Source organism: Propithecus coquereli, unplaced genomic scaffold (genome assembly GCF_000956105.1).
Source record: "Propithecus coquereli isolate 6110/MARCELLA unplaced genomic scaffold, Pcoq_1.0 Scaffold9, whole genome shotgun sequence".
In the NCBI taxonomy this organism is placed as follows: Eukaryota; Metazoa; Chordata; class Mammalia; order Primates; family Indriidae; genus Propithecus; species Propithecus coquereli.
The window spans coordinates 2393199-2418961 of record NW_012155284.1 but is presented as its reverse complement, the minus strand read 5'-3'; the positions used below and the strand labels follow the sequence as shown (position 1 = coordinate 2418961).

Sequence of the window (25763 nt, the reverse complement as noted above, 5' to 3'; positions counted from 1 at the left end):
TAGAAATTTTTATTGATAGTTTCTTTTAATTTTTAGATTGCAGCCCGGGAGCTCAATATTTATTGCCATTTAGATCACAACTTCATGACAGCAAGTATACCTACTCACAGACTGTTTGTTCATGTGCGCCGCCTTGTGGCAAAAGGATACAAGGTCAGCTTTGCCTTTAATTTATGGGAAAAGGAAATTGGGATTCTCTTCCAGAGTTGAAAACATGTTTTGTAAGGTGGTAGGTAGGCTTTAATTGGTTTTAGAATTTGACATTTTAGATAAATGAAAGTGTTTCGTAATTATTGGCATTATATTTTTATGAGTATTTAATGTATTGTTAGATATTTAGGGTAAAATGTGGTTTAACTCTGTGGTAGAGTATTTCTCAGTGATTTATTCACACTTGTCAGTTCCTTGTGCTTATTACTTAAACCCTACCTCTGGAAATTGTGGAGTAATTTGTTTATTAATATTTTAAGTGTTTCAGAATTAACCTTTAAACATTTTGAAATGATTTTTTAAAAATAATTTTTTATCATTTGCTATTCAGCATTTCTTACTTTTGTTGAAGGTGGGAGTTGTGAAGCAAACTGAAACTGCAGCATTAAAGGCCATTGGAGACAATAAAAGTTCACTCTTTTCTCGGAAATTAACTGCTCTTTATACGAAATCCACGCTCATTGGAGAAGATATCCTTTTTGAATAGAAATTTTTCTCTTAAGTGGTACAGGGTTTTGTTTTAAGGTGGCAGGTTTTTTTTTTTTTTTTAATTGTTCTTTGGTTACCTTTTTGATGAGATGAGGCACTATGGTTACTTGAACCCTTGATTAGGTACATTACTGAAGACAGAAGGATTCATAATGGGTGGAAACAAGCATTTTTCAAGTGTGATAGTGAAAGGAGAATTCTTCATTCTTTAAGAGCAAGAAAAAAGTGACCCTATAAAAGATGATGTCGGGTTAGCTACCGATTTAAAATTACATCTTCCCTAGACTATTTGGGGCAGTAGTAAGATGCTTAGGGCCTACAAGTTCTTCAGGGTCTTCTCAAAATAAGACCTAAAAAGTTACTTAGTAATTTCAAAATGTGAAAAAACCGCCAGAGTCAAAATTAAGGTACAATTAAATGCTTGTAAAATATAATAACAGTCCATCTTCATTAATTGTTAACTTCATAAAAATTTTGTTAGTTTTGAAAATAGATTGTAGGTCAAGCTTTCTCTCCTTGCAAGAATCTTCAGTGTATACAGTTATTGTCCCCAGATTTATAGTTGTTCATAAAGTCAGTGTTACTTGAAGTGAAATAATTCCAAAAGCAAAGTTATAAAATTTTGTGAATTTTAAAAACTAAATAATTACATATAAAATGAGATAACAGTACATTTTAAAATGTTATGGGGTAGCGTCAGGTCTCTTAAAGTAAAAGAATGTAGGGATGAGAGGATCTTAAATGCTACTGTGTGAAAGTATTGTTTTTATGGCTTATTACAGATCTGCTTATTTACAACCCAAATTCTAAGGGCTGTTTTGTTCCATTAATATCATAATTAGGGAACTTCTGTCACTCAGAATGGACTCCAAACCGTTAATGGCCCTGTGTTGTTCTAAGTTAATCAGACTGAAAGAACCTGGTAATTTTAGTTTTTCTTTTGCCTAAGCTTGAGTCTCTTATTTGAACCCTATTTCTAAAATAGTACGCCTCCTGGCTTCTCCTTCGTTGCTATTACAGCTCTTATCTCCTGATACCCAAATTGGAGGTACCCAGACTGACTTTGTCAAAAATAAGTTTGATCACTGAGAATTTAATTAATGGACTCATTTTATACATGCATACACAGACATACAGACATACATATATGTATGTATTTATGCTTCTGTTTTTTTCTCTTACATCTTCAAAAAATTCTCTTGCTATTTCTGGGAGCTTTAGACACTTTAAATGAGACAAATAACTTATAGCATTTTAGTGTGTTTATGCTTTGGCTTGTGGAATTAAACATTATGGGATTGTTAAAGTCTCAGCACTATCTGAGTAAAGAAGTAGGTTAATATTTGAGCTTTCATAGGATCTGATGTACTCTTCTAGGCCCTGTGAAAGTGAGAAGATAATAGTTATCTGTCTTCACGATCCTTATATCTTAGGGGGAATATCAGGAATGCAACTGTGATCAGAATAAATCAGAAGAATGAATGCTGGACAGAATATTCTTGTAAAGAGCGGAAGTACTGGGTAAAATGAACCATAATTTTAAAGGAGAAAATAGTTAATGGGAATTTAGCATATATTTTTCTTTAATTACTATTACATGTGAATCCCCTAATCAAGCTGGATGATGCCATAAATGTCGATGAGATAATGACTGATACTTCTACCAACTATCTTCTGTGTATCTGTGAAAATACGGAAAATGTTAAGGACAAAAAAAAGGGCAACATTTTCATTGGCATTGTGGTAAGTACTTTGTAGGTGAAGAACGAAGGACAGATGTTTGTGGTATCTCTAAGGGTGAGTAATGTATGATTTATAATGACGATATCTGATGAAGTGTGCCTTCAAGTAATTGTACTAGAGAAACATTTTCCTCATAATATTTGTTAAATCACTAGTTACAGTTTTCTCATGTGGCTGCTTGGTACTCTGTGCTATGGAAAGCTAGCAGATAGTTTTGGTCCATGTGCTCTAGGATTTTAGAGTTAAAGATAGACACAGTGACAGGCATGCATGTAGGCAGTGTACAAATAGTAGAATAAAACACTAAGGCAACACTTGCATGAGTAGCAAAGTATTTTATAAATTTCCTCTAGGGGTTTGAAATTAAACATGAATGATTATAGGATTATTATATCTAGGTTTGGAGGACAGGTTAAGGGGAAATGATAATTGGTAATACAAAAATGCCGTGTAAATTAATATTAGGAATATTTACAATCAGTCTTCCAGATATGATTTGTGAATCACAGTTTTATTGATCTTCTGGCAATTTATGAGTAAATTTGCCTATTTATAGACTTATCTGGACTGTGCTCAAAATTTTAGACTTTTTAGGGCCCTTCAGAATGATTATAGACTCCCTTGTACTGTTAAAGTTAAGCAAAAGTAGAACTCTGTCCTAGTAATAACTGATTCTCTTTGCTTTTTGTAATTTCTACAGTCAGTGGCAATATCAACAAAAATTACAATCCGAATGTCTCCAGTATGCTTTTTAATACCTTTTTATGACTGTGTAACTCTGTGCTAACTTGCTACTTATTTAACTAATAAGCGCTTCTCTCAGGGAGTTAGCATTACTTTTGGTGTTGGATGGCTCTACGTGATTTTTTTATCTTGAGAAAGGTACTGGCTTGTAGTCCCAGCTACCCCGCAGGCTGAGGCAGGAGGGTCACTTGAGCCCAGGAGTTTGAGGTTGCTGTGAGCTAGGCTGATGCCACAGCATTCTAGCCTAGGCAACACAGTGAGATTCTGTCTTAAAGAAATAAATAAAGAAAGAAAAAAACAAAAAAATGAGAAGGAGAAAAAAAAAGTTCTCTGTGTGTCTCTTCCTTCCAGAGGTGACTGTAATTCGTAATTTTAAGAGAATAATTTCCTGGGTTTTAGTTCCAACTTTAGTTCCACCTTAAACTTTATATACAAATATAAATATTTGTGTGTGTTCTTTCAGGTTTTGCTCCTTTTGTTTACCACTTTGTATGTGAAATTTGTTTACATGTGTTACAGGTCACTCATTGCTGTGTCCTATTTCATTTCATCGTTTACAGTTTATTCATTTCTCTATAGATGGACATGTGGGTTCTTTCTAGTTTTTGGTTGTACAGAGAATATTGCTTTAAACATATTTGTAGATATCTTCTAGTATACATATGCCTGAGTTTCTTAAGAGTGTATACCTGTGAGAGTCATTGCTGAATTATAGGGTATGGATATTTTTCATTTGCCTAGATAATGCCTGACTGTTTTCAGAAGTGGCTGTATCAGTTGGCTTTCCATCAGTGGCATATGAACACAGGGATTAGTAATTTTTCCTCCTTTTAGCAAGTGTGGTCTGTAACTAGCCCCATGCATTTCATCAGCTTTAGTAGTGGATAAAGTATGGCCTGGGGAGTCAGATTACTTGGGTTTGAACCTGGGTTCCAGCACATTATCACTCTGGGACCTCAGCTAAGTAACTTCACATCACCTCTTCCAAACTGTGATCGTTTCCAGTTTATCTTTGCTATTATTGGCTTGGGGTTTTAGGGGGTGGCTTTAAGTTGGCATGGTTATTTCACTGTATAGACTAGGGTTTTGTGCAAAAGTTTCTTATATTTAATCTTTTTTGTAAAAATTATACTTTTTATGTATTACTTTTATATAATGAAGTGGTAATTTACTATTATTCTGGTGGTCGGTTTACTAGGACCGTATCACTTGTTGCCTTTAGTGTTGATGACTACTACTTGTATAGTACTTTGTAGTTCACAAAGAATTCACGTTTGTTTTATGATTTGGTCCTTACAATAACCCTATGAGGGAAGTAGGCTGGTTTATTCCCATTTACGGAGGAAGAAACTGAGGCCCAGTAGGGTTTGATGACTTGCTGTAGTCACTCCGTTAGGTATATTAGATCTAGGACTTTGTACTCAGGGTGTCTCTTGAAAATCCCATTTAGCATAGTTTAAATATCTGGGACTCTGACCCGGTATGTAAGAGTCTGGAAAAGCACATAGCTTTCCAAACATTTTAGAAATGGATTCCATACTAGAGAGTATATTATCTTTACTTTTTCCAGGTTTATGCCTGTGTCATTGATATAACTGGAAAAATATATATGTTCTGTGACATTCCATTTGTATTTGTTTTCAGGGAGTGCAGCCAGCCACAGGTGAGGTTGTGTTTGATAGTTTCCAGGACTCTGCTTCCCGCTCAGAGCTGGAGACTCGGATATCATGCCTGCAGCCTGTGGAGCTGCTGCTTCCATCAGCCTTGTCGGAGCAAACAGAGATGCTCATCCACAGAGCCACAGCCGTTAGGTAAGCTGGTGCATTGCTGGAAATAATACTGATTCTGAAACTTAGATTCAATCCCAAAACCAATACTTATTAAAGTTGTTAAACATAGTTTTTATTTGTAAAAATTATATTTCCACTGTAGCAGTGGAAATTTTTAAAAAGAAAAACAAAATTACATGTAATGTTACCTTTATGTAGGAATTTAGAAGTTGATCTTTTAAAAGGGGTTCCTGATATTATTTAATGATATTATTAAGAGGTTTATGATATGTAATGTATTATTTGATAATTAATCTTCAGTTTCTGGAGATAAATTAAAATTCATTTCTTACAAAGTTAATGTAATTTTGAAAATGCTTTGTGCTGCAAGTTTCAACTCATGGTTGTGTCCAGTGGTCTTGTTTATTAGACCTAAGATCACACCACTTATTTATGAGGCTGGGTGCTAGGCACTATTCATACAGAGGAAGAAGATGTGGTTATGATATGTGTCTGGCGGAGTTTACAATCCAACAGGATAGACAGACATGTACATACATAACTGGACTCGCAGGGCATGGTGTTATTAAATGCCAAACATGAAGGTGCCTCATTGGGAAGATTCTGTACTGCCACCCAGAGGAGTATGGTGGGAAAGAGACAGGAAAGGCTTGCTGGGGCTTGAGTGAGGAGGACTGTATTACTGAGGAATTTGGACTTCAGACTAGGCAGGGAAGCCCAGGAATATTTTAATTTAGTAGGTTGACAAATCAGTTAGAAAATGAAATTGATTTGTTAAGTGAAGTTCCATATGTTTCTTTGTCCTTAGTGTTGAGTATTCATTTTCATTTGAATTTAATTTCTTTCAAAGTGTCTTTCATAATTTGTTTTTCTGATTATAAAACTAATATGTGTTCATTTAGAAGAAATTGGGAGTTACAAAAAGAAAGATAAACACAATAAGTCAAACCCAGAGATAATGACTATTAAACATTTTGGTGTGTTATTTCTGTGTGTATATATATATATATCCCTTTTTTTCATTTATGAGGTTGTATTCATGTTGCAAAATCACTTTTATATTGTGTTTTTTTATTTAAAAATTCCCTTTGTATTTTTCACTTTATTATGGAAAATTTCAAACATATATTAATACAAAATTACACAGGATAGTGTAGTAAGCTCCCATGAATCCATCCTTCATCTATCACCTTCAACATTTCTCAACTCAGAACCAATTTTGTTTCTCTGTTTCTTCTCTCCTTTCCCTCCCTGGCTTATCTATTTTGAAACAAATCCTAGTGAACATCATTTTATCTGCTAATCTTTAAGTAGGCACTCTTGAAAACAAGATACACAACATTCAGTCACATAAATAGATCATAATTTACCCATTCCCCTCTTGTTGTGTTGTATTCTTTTTTCCCAGTATTACAAATATTGCTATGATGAATATCAATACATAGAAATATTTGTGTATATTTCTGATTATTTCCTTAAGATAAATTCTTGAAGGTAGAATTACAGGGTCATAGGGTATGCACATTTATAAAGCTCTTGACTGCTAGAATTGGTAATATCAATTTATACTTCCACTAGTATAGTACAGGAGGGTTCATTCAACCCTTGCCTACATTGGGAGTGGTTATTTAAACAATCTCTGCCAGTTGCAGAGATGAAAAATTCTTCACCAAGTCTCTTTATTTTGATCTTAATCCTTTTCTGACCATGTGCTCAAACTTGAATAATTAAAAGTCAAACAGCAAACGTACAAGGGGTTTTGTTCCTAGCTAAAAAGATTAATAAAATCTCTAAAAAAATTTTTTAAAGGTAGGCTTCTAAAACTGTATTTTCAACATTTCATGTCTTTGATTTTAATTTTTCTTTATAACTGAGTGTGTTCAATTAAATTGGCTTGATTGACACTAAAGTCGATCAGTTGTATCAACACATTTATTTTTCTGTTTTCCACTTATTTTTATAAAATAATCAAGGAAAAATTCAATAAAATATCAAAACATTCCACAGTGACAGACATTGCCAAAACTGAATTTCTGTCTAGCAAGAAGTATTGCTTGGTGGTAATGCTAAATATTCATTCATGACATGAGATTCAAAGGCCTGAATTTGCCTTACCAAAGATAGTTTGGGTATCGTATGTGGGTCTTAACAAATTTAATGACTGCTTTTGTCTTGTTTTAATATGTGTTTCTCTGGTTAGCATTGTGAGTATATCGTTTTTCTTATGTTTACTACCTCATGTAATTTTTCATTCTTTGTAAATTTTCTTTTGGTATCCTCTGTTCATTTTTCTTTTACTTGCATATTGGACTAAGCAAAGTCAAAAGTTAAATCTGAATTTTTGTGGAATGTCTACAGCTAATTTATATCTGTGGGCAGAATTGTAGTAGTGGACATTTAAAAGTCAAAGAGTCAAACAGTGTGAACTCTTGTGACATAGGGCTTGGATTGGAAAACTGGCTCTTCCCCTTGGTGACTTTGAGTAAATTATTCTACTGCGTTTTCCTTCAGTGTCCTTTTCTTAAAATAGGGGTATTAAGAGCGCTTACGTCATAGGATTGTTGTGAGGATTAAATAAGTGATTGAAACAGTGTCTGACATAGAACGCTCTCTATAAGTGGAAGTTATTATCCTTCTTATTGTTCCTATCAGCCATTATCTCTTTTAATATTGCTTCTCCCCTATTCTCTTTTGGAGATTCTATCAGAAGTATGTTGGACCTTCTTATTGCATTCTCTGTGCCTGGTCCTTTGGGGTGTAATTTTCTACCTACAGCTGTGTTTCTCATATTGTTTTTAGCCCTTGGGATTTCCTCTTTTGAAGTTTTTTATTTTTTGACTCTCTTTAAAAAACATTTTTTGGTTGTATTTTAATTCACTATTTCTATGTATTTTTAGTAGACTGTCTGGGCCAATTAAGTCCTCCATACTTCTGGTAGCATTCCATTATTTTTATGCTTAAAAGAATTTCTCTCCATTCTGAAAGCACTTCATCTGTATTATCATATATGTATTTTTAGTTGATTTATGTTCTTTCTTTATTTTTAGCATTCAGTTTTTAATTTACTTTTTATTTTAGTGTGTGAGATCAGGTCCTACCTTAATTTTTCCCCTAAATGCTAGTGGTTCCATTTTAACATCCATAAAATTTAGCCTTTATCAACCTGAGATACAACTCCCAGACATATTAAGAAAAAAGAAAGAAAGAAAAAAGAAAACTTAGCAAGGGGAATACAGAATGCTTTTATTTAGGTATGAAAACATAACTTGCCAAATTTCTGTTCCATATTTGCTACCAGTAAACAGCTTTAAATTTTCAAGTACAAAAATTTGTTTTGTTTTTGGTGATACCTTTTTGTCTGTTTTAAACACACAAAGTTTCTTGTATCTCAGACTTCAAACCCCATTTTTTTCTTCTGTAGTAAATCCGAAGGTAAAAACAGCAGTTTTTGTCAGTTACTAGTTGATATTTTATTAATATTGAACGCATAAATGTTAAAGCTGCATGAGAAAAGGCAAAAGAATGGGTTGGAATTATAGTATCTATCTTAAAATATTAGGTTTTTTTTTTTTTTTTTTTGGTATTCTTAACTTTATCCACAAGAGGTCTCCAAAGGATTTATATTCTGTGAATTACAACTGAAAGTCTATGAAAATCTTCACATTTATTTTCATATTTCAAATTACAGACTTATTTACTTTGTATCAAATTGTAATTTAGAATAAATATTAGTCAAAGATAGTAAGCTAAAATTATTTATAAATAATGATAAACTATCAGTTTTTTAAAATTATTTATTTTTATTTATGTAAAATGTGTTTATAAGATTTTAGTCTGGGTCTTAGGGAACCAGTCTTACTATCTTAATACCCTTTGTTGTAAGAACATATAGAGAGAAACAAATGGAAAGCAATGATTTTGAGCACTGTATTTAACTGCAGTAAAGATTGATTTAGCTTAGAAATGTTACATGTTTATAGAACTGGTTGAGAGGAAAGCTATAGAAGGCAATACAGAAATATTATCAATATTTACTAGTTCTCAAAGAAACTGATTTTTGAGGTGAGACAGGTGAACATTGCAGATGATACTCAATTTTGTGTTCAGAGAAATGAGAGCTTCCTGGGCTCTGGCATAGTCAGGGAGGATTTGTGGACGAGGTGGGCTTGGATGGGACATTTGCAGGATGGAAGGCTTTAACACATTAACTGCCGTGTGAGTTGTATTTAACTCATGCCTAGTTTAGAGCCAGGGCCTTGTGAAGCATATGTAACTCACACATCTCTTCACCTTGGGAGCCGTGAGAACTATTTGTCAAGTTGCATATAACTCAGGCACAGAAAATAATAAAAAAAATTTATCTGTAAATTAGAAAGGATTGTTTTGTTTTTGTTTTTATTCTATTTTCATAATAAAACACTGTAGCCCCCAAGGAAAAAATTTTTTTTTCTAGTGTGGCAGTCCATGTGTTAAATTGGTGAGTGGGGAGGAGGGAAGGTTATGTTGTATGTTGATGGAAATGATATGAGCGCTGGGGCACACAGGCTGGAGATACTAGAAAAATGTGAAGACAGAAGGGAGGCTTTTCTGATTAGAGGAAACTTTCAGGATGAGAACTGGGGAGGAAAGGGTCAAGGACCACGAAATGCAGCAAACAGGTATGTAAGATTTCTGGGCAAAGGAATGGCGTGATAGAAGAGAAGAGGTCAGTCTACTGCCTAGATAGGACAAATAAACAGTTCCCCTAAGGGGAAAAGTAAAAGCCTACAGAGAAAAGAATCAGATCACTGACTTTGGAAAATGCCAATAGTTGGGAATAGGAGGAAGAATGGAAAGGAACAGAAAGGGAGGGGTTAAAGAGCTAGGTGGAGAACCAGGACAAGTTAGGGATGTAGGGTTATAATTTATCTGTTGAGCATGATATAATCAGTGATGTGAGTGAATTTTTTTTTTTACCATATTGACTCTGATATAATTTATTGAAACTGCATGAAATTCAGAGAGGTATATGGTTGAAACTAGCATTAACACATTGATATCATTTAGAAAAGATCTGTGGAGGAATGTCCTGCAGTACTACAGTGACTTTAGCAATCTGACCTTTGAAATAAATGCTTACGCACATCACCCTTTACTCAAAGATAGATACATACACTGAGAATTTAAAGAAAACATTGAAATCTTAATGTTGGGGAATAAGAATAACCCCTGCTATGTCTACTTTCAGTGTTTGAAAGAGAAATACATTATTACATCTTTTTGTCCACACAGGGGCTTACATCATCTGAGGTTTAACCAAAAACCATTACCTAATATGATTCTTTTTTTTTTTTTTGAGACAGAGTCTCACTGTGTTGCCCAGGCTAGAGTGCCGTGGCGTCATCCTAGCTCACAGCAACCTCAAACTCCTGGGCTCAAGCGATCCTCCTGCCTAAGCCTCCCGAGCAGCTGGGACTACAGGCATGCGCCACCATGCCTGGCTAATTTTTTCTGTATTTTTAGTTGTCCGATTAATTTCTTTCTATTTTTAGTAGAGACTAGGTCTCACTCTTGCTCAGGCTGGTTTCGAACTCCTGAGCTCAAACAATCCGCCCGCCTCGGCCTCCCAGAGTGCTAGGATTACAGGCATGAGCCACCGCGCCCGGCCTAATATGATTCTTTATACTGGAGATTTATACCACCTTAATGTCCTTTGTGGTGACAAATATTTGGAATTTTCATTGTAGCATTTTAATTTTGTGTTCCTCTTTTATTAATTTATGTAGTAGGGATTGCTCACTACTTTGTGTTATTGTACTTTGATTTTCAAGTTTTTAATGGAAAATGTTTAGTAGAGTTTTGGTGTCAAAATGAAATTATTACTATGAGACTGTATATAATAATCATGAGAGGAATTGTTATACAAACTAGGTAGCTGTGTTATGGCTAAAGTCCAACTTTTCTGTCATTATTTGAATCATTAGTTTAAAGATATCAAATTTTTTTGAAGGATGAGAAGAGAGAAACAGATTTTACTCATTAACTTGGTTAAGAGGAAGTGTTTCATACATAGGAAATGTTATTAAGTGGCCACCTTTCATGATTGCAGTGTTCCAATTTATTCTATCAAAGCTTAAGAAGCTCAATTCTGTGGGCTTATACGAAGTCATTTCAATATGATTCTTAGGTATTGAGAGCCAAGTAAATGTGGAATGCTGTACCGTACACCAGGTGGAGTACAGGGGTGAATAACAGCCCGTAAAGTGTGTGGGAAGGTGGGTCTGGATAGAGTGAGGGCATTCGGGTCACAGGATAGGATAAGGGAATTGCGACGTCGAGTTAACTGGAGTGTAGTTATGTATGGGTAAAGAGTAGCCTGGGATAGAATCTAGCACCTAAGAGCTGTTCAGTGCATATTTGCTGAATGACTGTATGTTTAAGGCAGAGAGGAAGGCTGGAGCTGTTTTAGGTTTCTGGGCACTAGTGGGCGGGGTTTATATTTTATCTTGATGTTTCTCAAATTTGGCCTACCAACTCCTTTTATTTATTATTTTGTGTTAGAATTTTCTTCTTTAAATTTGTTAAATTGTACTTAAAAAGTTACAGAAGTATGTTTAATGTAAAAGTGAAAAAATATCTTTTTTAACGGAAAAAGTTTTTGCTAACTGCCCCACCCAATTTGACTTAAATTACTTTTATTATTATGTGACTTAAATATTTATAAACTTAAAACGTAGTGCCTTAGGTTTGATACCTTTTTTCCAGGAACAAAGTCAAAACAAACTTTGTTTTATTAAAGTAAAACAAATGTACAAAAATAATAAAATATAAATGAACAATTGTTTGGTATAAAGAGTCATGTTCTGCTGCTGAAAATAAATATTCAAGAGGAATGTACCCCCAGTTGAGGACCAGGTTCCTCTTTTTTTTTTTTTTTTTAATACACTTTAATTTTTAGAGCAGTTTTAGGTTCACAGCAAAATTGAGAGGAAGGTGCAGAGATTTCTCTATACTCCCTGCCCACACACATGCATGGACTACCCATTATCAGTATTCTCCACTACTAAAAACAGAAAGAAATTAATCGGGCAACTAAAAATATATAGAAAAAAATTAGCCAGGCATGGTGGCGCATGCCTGTAGTCCCAGCTACTCGGGAGGCTGAGGCAGAAGGATTGCTTGAGCCCAGGAGTGTGAGGTTGCTGTGAGCTAGGCTGACGCCACGGCACTCACTCTAGCCCGGGCAAAAGAGTGAGACTCTGTCTCAAAAAAAAAAAGTTGGTAATCCAGTTGGCCTAAGACAATACTTTTCAAACTGAAGGTCATGGAATCAGTTTGGTATTGTTGCAACTAGTACTAAAAAAAATGGAAGTTATCAGCATGCACCATATATAATAAGGGTATTTCATGAAATAGTTTTTTTTCAGTTTTATCTGTATGTGCATAATCCTTCTAATCCTCTTTCCAATGCCTGTCATGTTTATAATTGTCTAAGAAAAGAATTAAACTTCTAATTTAATATATTAATTATATTTAATAAAATGTTATCTGTAGATTATTTCATATATACATTCTTACTACCTAAAGTTGATCAGATACTGCCCAGAAGTATATTTTTAAATAGCACAACTGAAAAGAAATTAATATTTAAAGACTATGTATTAAAAATTCTAAAGCTGACATGATTTACAGACCAGATATTACCTATATGGAAATCTAGAAGTGACAAATTATTAGAAGTAATAATAATTCAGCAAGGTCATTAAATGTAAGATCAATTTACAAAATGAATAGTGTTTCAGTACAGCAGCAACAGATAGATAATGAAATTTTTAATAAAAGATACCACTTGAAATAGCACTGACAATAACATCATCTAGGGTTTTATTCACCACAAGGAAAATAAGATCCTAATGAAGAAAATTTGAAAACTTTACTGAAAGATATTAAATAAGAACTAAGTAAACGATAGAAAAATATAGCCCATTCATGAATGGAAAGATTCAACATAAAGATGTCACTTTAATGTAAATTTAAATACAATTCTAATCAAAAGTGTAACAGGGTTTTTCAGAGAAATTGACAAGATCCTTTGAGAAAACTAGATCTAAGGGCCAGTGGTAAGTAAGACTACACTGAAAAAGGTAGAGAGACTTACCCTACCAAAACTCAAAACTTACAAAGCAATAGTAAGGTGGTACGGAATTGGTACATATAGAGAGAGACAAATGGAATGATGGAACAGAGGAGAGATGGTAAAAAACAAATTCATGCATACATAGAAAGCTCATAGGACACAGATGTCAGATGTGATGGGAAAGATATACTATTCACTTGATGCTGCAGAAACTAACAGCTTTTCGTATTTAAAAAAAAATGAATTAAAATGATATACAGTGAACGCCATTATGGTGACGGGCACACTAAAAGCCCCAACTTAAATATTATATAAGGCATCCATGTAACAAAAACATTTGTACCCTCATACTATTTTGAAATAAAAAAATGACCAAAAAAACCCAAAAAACAAAGCAAAAAGTTAAAATGAAACCCTACCTCAAAAAAAAATATGTGTGTGTATATTCATGACCTCAGGATATGAAAAGATTTCCTAAAGATAACATACAAAAAGCACAAATCAAAGGAAACAATTACTAAATCATGTATAGCTTTTTTACAGGTTGCTTTAGGTATTACATTATATATACATAATTTATCACTGTCTGCTTATGTCATCATTTTATCAGATTGAGTAAAATATAGAAACCTTACTTCTGTTTACACTTCTTTTTTTAAATTTTTTTAATTTTAAACATAAGGTCTCAGTCACCCAGGCTGGAGTGTAATGTCATGATCCTAGCTCACAGTAACCTTGAACTCCTGGGCTTAAGCAATCCTCTTGCCTCAGCCTCCTGGGGAGCTGGGACTATAGGCGTGCAACACCATACCTGGCTAATTGTTTTTTTATTTTTTGTAGAGATGGGGTCTCACTATGTTGCCCAGGCTGGTCTAGAACGCCAGGCTTCAAGCAGTCCTCCTGCCTCTGCCACCCAAGGTGCTGGGATTACAGGCATGAGCCTCTGCACCCAGCCTATTTATACTTCTTTACCCTCTCCTATTTATAATGTAATTGTCTTAAATATTTTCTCTGGGTACCTTTATTACCATATCAGAAAGTGTTACAATTTTTAATTTAACCATCAAACATAATTTAGGAAACTCAGAAGGAAAACCTATTGTATTTACCCATATTTTTGCTTACTGTGTTCTTCTTTCCTGATGTTCTAAGATTTCTTTCTATTGTTAATACTTTCTATTTAGAAAACTTCCTTTAGCCATTATTTTAGAAGATATTTGCTTGTAACAAATAATCTTAGATTTCCTTCATTTGAGAATGCCTTGATTTCCCTTTCATTCTTGAATGATATTTTTGCCAGATATGGGATTCTGGGTTGCCGGTTCGTTTCTGTTAGCACTTGAAAAATATTGTGCCACTTACTTCTAGCCTTCATGGTTTCAGATGAAAAATATGCTATCATTCAAATTGTTTTACTCCTATAGCTAAGGTATGGTTTCTCACTGCTTTCAAGATTTTTTTTTTTTTTAGTTTTTAGAAATTAAATTATGACTATGATGTGTGTTGGCATAGATATCTTTGGCTTTTGGGGGTTCACTCTGCTTCTTGAATCTGTAGGTTTATGTCTTTTGCCAAATTTGTGAATATTTCATCCATTATTTCTTGTTTTATTTTGTGTTTGTTTTGCCTGCGTTCTTTCTTTTCCCTCGGGACTCTGATGACAAGAATGTTAGCTCTTTTGTTACAGTCCCACAGGTCCCTAGGTTCTATTCATTTTTTTCCAGTCTGTATTCTCTCTGTTGCTCAGATTGGTAATTTCTATTGTTCTGTTTTCCATTTCACTGATTCTTTCATCTGTTCCCTCTATTCTGCTGTTGAGTCCATCCATTGAGTTTTCTATTCAGTAATTGCATTTTTCACTTCTAAATTTTTTGTTCATTTTTTCTTTATGCCTTCTAAAATTCCTTTGCAGAGCATTTTTCCTTGCCTTGGCTTTCTGTTTTTCCATTTTTTTCAAGTATGTACATAATTACATTTAATTATGGCTGCTCTGAAAGCTTTGTCAGATAATTCTAACATCTCTGTCATCTTGGTGTTGACATCTTCTGATTGTCTTTTTTCATTCAGTTGGAGATCTTCCTGTTTCTTGGTATGATGAGTGATTTTGGTTGAAAGCTATGCTTTTTCATATTATGCTATAAGAATCTGGATCTTATTTAAGCCTTTTGTTTCAGCTGGCTTTCTCTGACACTGCTTCAGCGGGGTGAGCTGTACTACCTCATTATTGCCAGGCGGAAGTAGAAGTCCAGGTTCCCTATGTGGCCTCTGTTGACACTTGAAGGAGGTGGGCACTTCTTGTTACTACTGGGTGGGTGTGGGAGTTCTAGCTCCCCATGTGATGTGTACTAGGCCTTCTCTGACACCACCACTGTGGGGAGGAGGCGGGGAGCCTCTTTTCTGCCAGGTGGGAGTGAAAGTCCAGGCTACCTACCTCGTGTCTCCACTGACACCATGGGGGTTAAGGCCTCATTACTGGCTAGTGGGGATGAAAGTCTTGGCTCCCTACTTGGTCTTCTCTGACACAACCCCAGCGGGGGTTTGGAGTTCCTCATTTCAGTCTGATGAGAAGGGAAATCTAGCCCTCACATCCCCCTTGACCTTTGCTAGTGTGGGTGGGAGTGGGACCACAGGTTTTTCTCTGGTGTTTGGCTGGCTGGAGTAGAGTGGTTATTGGCTAAAAGTTTTCTGTCTTCTAGGCTTCTCCTTTCCTGAATGTTTGTCCAGGGAGAACAGGCTTGTTGGGGCTTTTTTTGTCTGTGCCTATTGGTCTTTCTGGGCTGTCAGATTCCTCAGCTCCAAGTCTGGGTTATATGTGCCAAGAAGTAAACCCAGGAAACTCACCACCTTGTCATTCCTCAGATCCCAAGTTCCCTAGCTGGTCTGCTTTCTGTTCACTTTTCAGAGTCATCTTATGTTTGTTTTGTATGTAATGTGCAGGGAATTGTGCTTAGCAGGAGGAATAGGGAAAACCACGTCTGTTCCTTCTTCCCAGAAGCAGAAGTTCTTCTAGTCAAAGATGTTATTTTAGAGATTGCTTTATGTATAAATAAACCTTGCTTCTTTGGTGTTATTTTAATCTAATTAAAATAAAATTAGCATTTTGATTATATCGATAATGCCAATATGCAAATCTGTACTATAGTAGAATTAAATTTTGTACATGGGTGAATCTGGTTAAGAGAAAAAGAAAACTCCCTTCTTTTCAAATTTTTTGATTTTAAAACTGGTTTTTTAATTTTTAGTGTCACTTAAAGTTTAAGCATGTTAGAATATTTTTAAAAGCACAGCCAGTGGGGAAAATTCTGTCCCATTCCTTGGTGAGTTAACAATCTCAGCATACAAAAATTTGCAGTAAAGTTTTGCCAGCTTTCCATCAGAGTGCTGTCATGATGATTAGGTCATGTTTCCCAATTATAAAGTTTCTCCTTTCTGGTTTATTACACATGAAAACTTAAGTATTAAAGTTAAAAATCAAAAGTAGTTGAAGGAACCACAGTCCCAAGTGAATTCAGAGAGCCCAGAAAAGGGCGTAAATTATATGCAGAGCCCTAGGTTGTAAGAGGGATGGCCCTGAAGTAGGGAAGGTGGTGAGTTGAGTTACACAGGGCATGGCCACTGTTGCTCCATGAATTAGTGTTAAACGTGTTTTGGGACAGGATCTGTCTTAGGAGTTTTTACAGAGCTTTGCCCTGAAGGCATAGGTGAATGTGCTGGTTTGCATTTCGAATGCTGTTACACTGGAAGGGCGTCTCTGAAAGGCAGTAGCGGCTGTATCCCACGAGGCGCAGCGTTTCTCAGACCTAAAGAATTGGATTTGCTTTGTAAAGCACAAGCGAATCTGTTAAAAACTATAGGCTGAGAGCTGACAATGGAGTGCCCTCCGGAACAAACAGCTTACCGGCAACGACAGCTTCCCAAATGGCAAAAAGCAAAGCTTTTGTTTAAACCACTCTAGACTACCTGTCTCCATTCACAATAACCTAATAAACATGGAGCTTGCATATCTCTGTTTAACCCCTCTGTTTAAATGATAAACTTACCTTAGAATTTAGAAATTAACCTTTGAAAGACTTTTAGAATTAGTTAAAGAATCTGTAGAAGCCCTCTGTAAAAGCCTTTTGAAAATCTGTTAACCTGAGAGAAACTACCTGTTGTTATGTAAATCTGTTACCCCTGACAATTGTTCACTATTTCCTATAAGTTACCATGTAAGACCTCATTGGGGCTTTTTGAGACCAACGGAGAGGTCGGAGCCCCCTGAGCTCCTACTTTGCCTATAATCTTTATAAACTTATAAAACTATATCTTTGTCTCAGTGTATTCTTTTATTTCTTCCATTTTCCATTTCTCTCTATTATTTTCTTATCCCTTGCAACTCTACCAAAGGGACCTGGTTTTTTGCAGGGAACACTGGCCATGTTCCCCGCAGGCCACCACAGGTAGAGGCACGTCACACCTCATTTACTTACCTGATAGAATTTTAAGTGGTTCACAAATAAACATTTTTTACTTTCATAGTTAAATATTATATTTACTTAAGGTATATTAAAAAGTATAATTAGTGAATAAAACCTGTGATTTCATAAATTTTTATGGGGTAGATTCTTAAGTTGGCATCTGAGTTAAAAATGTGAGTTGATTTAACAAGAACTATCAGGTTACAGTAGTGATGTGCCTGCAAATGTGGCAATATGAGGTGGAGGGGAAATGACTGAAGTTAAGGAGATGTGTTGGAGCAATTTTAGGACACGGTGTGTCACATTATCTACTTCTTGTCATTTAGATTTTGTTTGAAGTAAATCTGGTATAAATAGGGCCATTGTTTGAATGAAAAAAAAATCTAAGCTTGAGTTATAAGAAATATAGATGATGAATTTGGGGCCCAGAAAGGGCATTTAAGCTCCCTGAAGATGAGCTACTGTCCATTTTTCAGAGTAGCTCACCTTTCTTAAGGTATTTTTTTTTTCTGTCTTCAAGTTTATTTTATTTATTTGAATAGCTGGCAGTAAATCCCAATTGATTATCCTTTTCTTATTTCTTAAAAAAGTCTCTGTATTGATAGTTTTTTCCAGTAGATTCTCAACTTACTGATACATCCTCTGAGTTGCATATTATTGTACATTCATTCATTCATCCTTAACATTTATTGGGTACCTGCTATGTGCCCAGTTTGTTATTAGGAGTTGAAGATACAAAAATGAGTAAGATCCCTACCATCCAGGTTCTTATAGTCTAGAGGGGAGGTAGTCTTGGAAATAAACACTTATATAATGAAAGTGCTGATCGATAAGGTCTTGTAAAGTCATTGGTAGCGTGAGAGCATCAAACTTTGCCTGAAGGACTCCGGTGGGGTTTCCCAAAGGGAGTATGTTAGAACTGGGGCTGGAAGAATGGCAGCCAGGCAGATGGACCTGTGAGAGAGGGTGGTTTTCTTAGGGAGCAGAAACTAGTTTGGTTGGGCTGCTTTGCCAGGATGAGCATGGTACCTGAGGAAGGACAGATGCAGGGTTTGGAAAGAAAGGGTGTGTAAAGTGAAAGTGAATCAAGGGCGAAACAGTGGAGAGAAAGCAATATTACACAGGGTTTGGAAAAAGCGTTTCCTATGACAAAGACTGAACTGAGATGGCTGGTGACAGGAACTGTATCATCATCTTTTTGTCCCCAGCACCTATTGTAGTAGCTTGCACATAGCAGGTGCTTACATACTTGGTAAATGAATGATTTAATAAGTGATATTTAGAATAAGGAGAATAATGGGTATCTCCTGTTTTCTTAAGAAAAATGATTAGGGTTTTATAAACATAGAAGGATTGTTGTAATAGCTGGAAATCCATACATATCACATATATGATGATCAACTTATATTTACATGGTATATATATAGCCAACTCATTTATTGCTTTTGGGAAGATCATATTAATTTCCTATCATTTTTTTCCATTTTTATTCTTCAAAACATTTTTTTTAAATGTTACTTTAAATTAATTTAAGCATCCTGACATTTCCATGGACCTTCCCTTACAGTAAATATTAATGGAATCTACATGGTTATCTTAGATAAGGAGTTAAATAACTATTTTAAAGGTGGATATTAATGACAACGAGGCCTTAACCTTCTCTCTGACACTTGAAACCTTTTCTGTTGTGGTGTTCATAGGAAATCTTTTCTTTTTCTTTATATTTTGGCTTCCTCATATTCCTTATTCCTCATTTCTTGAGTAGAAGGTAAATATAAAGTTGACTCCTTTGTCGTTCTATTTCATTATGTTTATTAGACAATAATTTCACATAACTATTTCTAAAATCTAGAATTAGAAAATTGTGGTAGTAGAGATGATAGTGTCTAAATAGTGGAAATACATCTCATACACAGTAGGAAATGTTTGTCTCTGGGAAGACATTTAAAGAGGAAGTGTTCTTAGCATTAAAATTCTGTTCTATATTAATTTCCTTTTTAAAAATTTATTAATTTCTTCCCTGGTGGAAATGCCATTGTATTTTCAGTAGTTTTCTTGGTCCTGGTACTTTTCGTATGTCTAGATAGCACTTTTAATGGGTTTGTTTAACTTATGAAAATCCAGATTTTAAAACACATTAAGTTAATAGATAATAGTTATTTTCTAAGAGCATCTGCTGTGGGATTTATTAAATAATGAGCTTGTTTGTGCATTTTCACTGCATGTATCTCCTCAGGAATATATCTGTTTGAAAAGAATAAATGGAGTGTACATGCAATAGGTTTTTTGAAAGTAGTTGAATAGGAAGAAATAGCATTTGAGGAGTCTTACTGATTACTGCAGAGCCAGGGCCAGACTGCTTGAACAGAAAGTTTGGAAGCAATTGTGTGAGGTGTGTAGCATTTGTTTTACTAAGTCTATTTGATTTTTGTAAATACACCTGTTCATTTGAGGTTGAGGATTTAACTGCATAAAGACTTCTAATTAAAGCATTTTGTTTCTCACGTTTTTTCTCAAGGTTTGTGTTGTAAATGTTATTATCCCAAAAATGCTTTTAAATTATTAGTAGTATCTTTTAAAAAAATCCTACATTAAATATCAAAGTAGCCTATTATTTCAGGCAAAGTCAAAGGGAAACAGTATGAGTTGCAAGGTAGGAGCTGAAAGGGAAGGAAGGAAAAGGAAAGACAGGAGATGAAGGGAAGGATTTAGTCCCTACCACGCTCCAGACACTTTGTTCATGGTTTCAGTGACCCTTACACAACCCTCTGAAGAAAGGATGGTTATTCTCATTTTACAGTGAGGGGCAGAGGTACTGAGGTGTTAGAAAAAACCTCTCAAAGTTGCAAGATCACTTAGGTAGTTAAGTGGCAAAGCCCACTGGATCCCCAGTCCTGTTTGATGCCGGTAAGTCCACCTTCTGCTCTCATTAAACTGTAACCTGACAGCAATCTAAAAGACAGAAATCCCCTTGATTGAACTCTTAATACAGTTACCATCTGTCCTCAGGATCTCTTTCAGTATTTTTTCTCCCCTTTCCCATGGTTCAAAGAGAGATTCCTTTCACTCTCTTCCCTGCTAGCAAAGCTCCTTTCACTTTTTACCGTAAGTCATGACTTGAGCCTAGCTTGCCTCAGAGCCTCTCTCGGCCTTTGTGGATTTAGACTTGTCCGCTAGTCTAGTCTTTTCAATGACTCCTTCCTGTCAAACCTCCCAGCTGAGGGGAGATTTCTAACTAATTTATGTTATTTTTTCTTGCTTACTCTGAGATTATTATCGCTTGTTTTCACTCCAGGAATTTCTTCCTACTCCCATCCTCTTTTTATGGGCTCTTTTTAGCCTTTCCTCCAAGTGTTGATTCCTAGGGCAATAAAAATCTATGACGTCCTCGTATTTTTTTACCAGGACAGAACATATGTAATTTTAAATTTTCTGGTAGCCACATTAGAAAGATAAAAAGATCAAGAGGGATGTTAGAAAAAAAAAGAAAAAGAAACAGGTGAAATTAATTTTAAAAATACATTTTGTTTAATTCAGCATATCCAAAGTATTATCATTTATCATTTCAACATGTCACTCCTTTACATTCTTTTTTACATACCAATTCCTCTTTTTTTTTTTTGAAACAGAGTCTTTGTTACCCAGACTGGAGTGCAGTGGTGTGATTATAGCTCACTGCAGCCTCAAACTCCTGGGCTCAAGGGATTCTCTTGCCTCAGCCTCCTAAGTAGCTAGGCCTATGTGCTCAGTACCACACTTGGGCTAATTTTTAAAATTTTTTGTAGAGACAGAGTCTTGCTATGTTGCCCAGGCTTGTGTGGAAGTCCTGGCCTCAAGCGATTCTCCCATTTTGGTCTCCCGTAGTGCTGGGATTACAGGCATGAGCCACCGTGCCTCACCAACATACCAATTCTTTATATTTTTTACATACTATTCAAAATCCAGTGTGTATTCTATACTTACAGCACATCTCAATTGTAACTAGCCACAGTTTGAGTGCGTATTAGCTGCATGTGGTTAGTAGCTACTGTACTAGGTAATGCAGCTTTATAGAATGTAGGGCAGCTGCCAACAGGAGATGGGCCTAGAAGGATAGTTAACACTTAACTAGATAGATTTCGGGAAAAAACATTTCATAATGAGAGAAAAGTTTAAACAAAGGTGAAATAAGAATTTGTGAAAAATAGCTAATGAAGTTCTTACTGTGTACATAGTGCATTTATGACCATTTTAATGGTCTAATGGAATTTAACTCATCATCTTCACAACAACTCTTCGAGGTAGTTACTGTTACTATGTTCATTTTATAAATGAGGAAATGGGGCTGGGTGCAGTGGCTCACGCCTGTAATCCTAGCACTTTCCAAGCCGAGGCAGGAGGATTGCTTGAGCCCAAGAGTTTGAGGTTGCAATGAGCTGTGATGAAGCCACTGCACTCTACCCCAGGTGACAGAGCAAGACCCTGTCTCAAAAAACAAAAAACAAAAAAATTGAGGAAATGGACCTAGCTGGTGAAGTAGCATTATCTATTTATCTGTTGGAGGCAGAATCACGGCCCCCACCTTTTCTTTTTTATCTTTTGCATGTGGCTGCCAGAAAATTTACTGCCTAATCCTTGGAACCTGTAAATATGTTACATGGCAAAGGGCAATTAAAAGGTTGCAGATGGAATTAAGGTTGCTAATCAGCTGACCTTAAGCTAGGGATAGAATCCTGGATTATCCACTTGGAACTAATTAATCATGAGTCCTTTGAACGTGGAAGAGGGCAGTAGAAGGATCAGAGTGATGGGATGGAAGGATTGCCCACTGACGCTGGCTTTGAAGATGAGGGAAGGGGCAACAAGCTCAGGAAGCTGGAAGCCAAGAAGCTGGAAAAGGCAAAGAAACAGATTCTCTCCTGGAGCCTCCAGAAAGGAACCTAGCCCTACCAACACCTTGATTTTCACCTGATGGGAACGCTGTTAGAATTCCAACCTACAGAACCATAAGACGATAAATGTGTTTGTTTTAAGCCACTAAATTTGTAATAATCAGTTATGGTAGCAATAGGAAAGTAATACATGATCAATATGTGTGGGCACTGGGTAATGATGTAAAATGTATTTCTTAATATGGATCCTGGCTTTGAAGAACCTTGTCTTAATCTGTAGCTATTCACTGGAATTAAATCAGACCACTGCCTCTCTCCCTCAGATGTCCACTTTCTTCTGCCTAATTTTTTAAACTAGCTGAAAAATGGCAGGTTTAGGAATGTCCATTTGAGTTGTGGTTCTGACTGAAATATTGGGCACTTGGGAAGTACTTGATAAAGTGATTACCACCCTTCTTAAGTCTGAGCAATTTCTAGTTACTAAGTCAGGATATCATTTATGTATGAATTACTTTATAGGTAAGTATATTTTACAGTCTTTTATGTAACTCTTAACTATCAACCCCCAGATATCACAAAGTTTACTTGTGGGTGATTAAGTTGAGTAAGACAAGAGATTGCCCACCCATACAGAATAAAATTTTCTTTCTTCTGCCTTCCAGAGAACAGTGGGAACAGCCTGGCCTGTAGGTTGATTGTCATTTTCTGCCTCCCTCCCACCTACTTATTCCTACAGAGAGTCATGTAGCTTAGTCTCCTATCACACTCTGTCATTTGCCTGCAGCTGCAGAACAAATGGCTTCCTTAGGTTAAATCTGAGGTCCTGTGCACATTGAAATATGTGCTTCCAGAAGGAGAGAAGCCTCCATCTTGCTTCCCGCCTTCTACTTTCTTTCCCTCTGTACCAACAGCGTAAAGACTTTACTTCAGGAATATGTGTTTTATTTACTCCTGCCATTATCCTAGATACTAAAATAGTACCTTTGTCAAAGTGCTGATATGCTCACATGCTCTGCAAATGTATAGATATAAAGAACGATTTACCTCCCCGCTCCCATTTTCTTGCTTTACTGACTAGCCATAACACACCAGTATAGTACTGAATCCAAGTGTTGAGAGTGGGCATCCTGGTTTTGTTCATGATCTCGGGAATATTTTGTAGTGGGCCAAGAAGCACATGTGAATGGTTTCTGTGCAGGGTGTGTTCCATGGTGCTCAGCCAGTTGTAGCATGTCTTGAGACCCAGCCACACATGCTTCAGTGGCCTCCTGGGAGGAAGAATCTTCCTTAGAAGTCCTGCCCTTCGACCCTCCTGCTGGAGTATCCTGATCTGGAGTGGCTTCCCCATCTTCTGTTCCACTCACACAACCTGCATTGGTCTGTCAGTGCTGCCATAGCCATGGGTCACGACCCTTCCCTCAGTCTTACAAACGCCTCCTACCCTCCTTCCCTGCTTGGTCTCCAAAGAATGACTTTTTTGAAAGTAAATTATAGACTTAAATACTGGCTAAAGGTAGAAAACAATGCTGGAATTCAGTAGTCATCCCCACAGAGTCCTCTGGGGCCTTGGTGATATGAAGCGTTTATGTTTTTTTTTTTTTCCCCTAACCTCAAAAGTGGAAAACTCAACACTTTTCCCATTTGGTGCTACCTGCCCTCCGGCTGTTTAGTGAGTGCAGCATCATCTTCCAGAATTCTCTTTGTGTCTTAAGGTATCTGTATGATTTTCCTGTTTTTGTTCTCAGAGACTCTATCTAGGCCGTGCTGATTTGAGTGACTACAGGTGTTTTTTGCCTGGTAACCCAATTCTTGTATGTAAAAATCAGGAGTTAGACACAAGGCAAATAAGGAGGTGGTGATTTTGTTTTCTAGAGAGATTTTCACTTGCAATCTTGTAGGTATTTTCAAATTCTAATTGTATTTAATGTATTTAAGTAACAAGTTAAGCAAAAAAGGTTAAAATGATCCATTTTACAGAAGTTTGATTTGCAAACCCATTGCTTGTGTAAGGTAACATATACCTGCGGCCAGGAGTATGACACCCTTCCTCCCATCTGGTCCCTTGTCCCTTACTCTGGGCTCTAGCTACACAGACTAATTGCCATGCTCTAAACAGGTCACGTACAATGAGACCACAGAATAGTGGTCTGAGTAAAGAAACTGGAAAATACTACCATAGCACTCCTCTCAGTGGGCTTGATGCTCTGTTGATTTGCTCATAAACATGTCTCTCTAAATAGATGTTGACCCTTTCAGTGGAATGTATTAGTTTGCTAGGCTGCTGTAACAAAGTACCATCAACTCAGTGGCTTAAAAAGAAAGTCATTGTTTCATAATTCTGAAGGCTGAAAGTAAAAATTCAAAATGTAAGCAGTACTGGTTCCTTCTTCAGGGATGTGAAGGAGAGATGTATTCCAGGCCTCTCCTTGGCTTGTAGACAGCTACCTTCTTCCTATGTCTCTGCACAACAGCTTCCTTCTATGTGTGTCTCTGTGTCCAAATTTCTACTTTTTATGAGGACACTAGTCAGATTAGGGCCTACCCTAAGGACCTCCCTTTAGCTTGATTACCTCTGTAAAGACCTTATCTCTAAATAAGGTCCCATTCTGTATGGGGGTTTGGACTTCCACATTTGAATTTTACGGGGACACACAAATCAAGCCATATCATAGGGCAGAGACCTTCTTCTCTACCCCACCCCAATCCTTTTGTCCCTATGGCAATTGCACAGTAAAGGTTTATAGACTTGAACTAAAAAGGAAACGCCTTTTAGCAGTGTTACTTGTGTATAATTTATACCAAGAATTCCAGATAAATTTCTTGATTTTTTTTTTTTTGAAACAGCTCTTTCTTAGGAAAATTGTACTTCTGGAGAAAAATATTAGTTTAGAAAGATTAGTTATTTTAGGCTATCTGAGGCAGCCATGAGCTTATTAATGAACTTACAGACTCAAAAGGCATATGATCTGAGTGAAATGGTCTTGATTTTTGTGTTAATTGCTGAGAAAATGCTTTTAATCATGCTTGAAAAAAATGAGATGAATTTCCACTGATCTGAAAATGTTTTAATGTTGATAGTCTTCAGGATTATGTAATACCGTAGAGTTCTTAGAAAAATATGGTTTCTTTTGCTTTTTCTCAAAGGCAAATATAGGTAATTTTGTTTTGCTATTGAAAATATTTTTTGAACCACAGGAAGTGTAAATTAAGATTTACCATGTGTTAGGATGATTGTATCATATATCTAAATATAAATACTAGATGACATTTAAACTATGATCATCTCAAAGCATGTAAATTTGGAATATACTTTTTGAAGTTAAATATTTTTTTCAAAATGAGC

At 36.0% G+C, this 25763-nt stretch overlaps 1 protein-coding gene across 1 annotated transcript in view; it reads left to right on the top strand.

Moving 5' to 3' along the window:
* The window catches only part of MSH3 (mutS homolog 3), a 209051-nt gene that overhangs the window by 18001 nt on the left and 165287 nt on the right, over nucleotides 1-25763 (top strand). The window contains exons 5-8 of the mRNA XM_012664615.1: nucleotides 37-153; nucleotides 563-680; nucleotides 2297-2442; nucleotides 4831-4997. Coding sequence (XP_012520069.1) covers nucleotides 37-153; nucleotides 563-680; nucleotides 2297-2442; nucleotides 4831-4997 — 548 coding nt within the window. The remainder of the gene's footprint in view (nucleotides 1-36; nucleotides 154-562; nucleotides 681-2296; nucleotides 2443-4830; nucleotides 4998-25763) is intronic.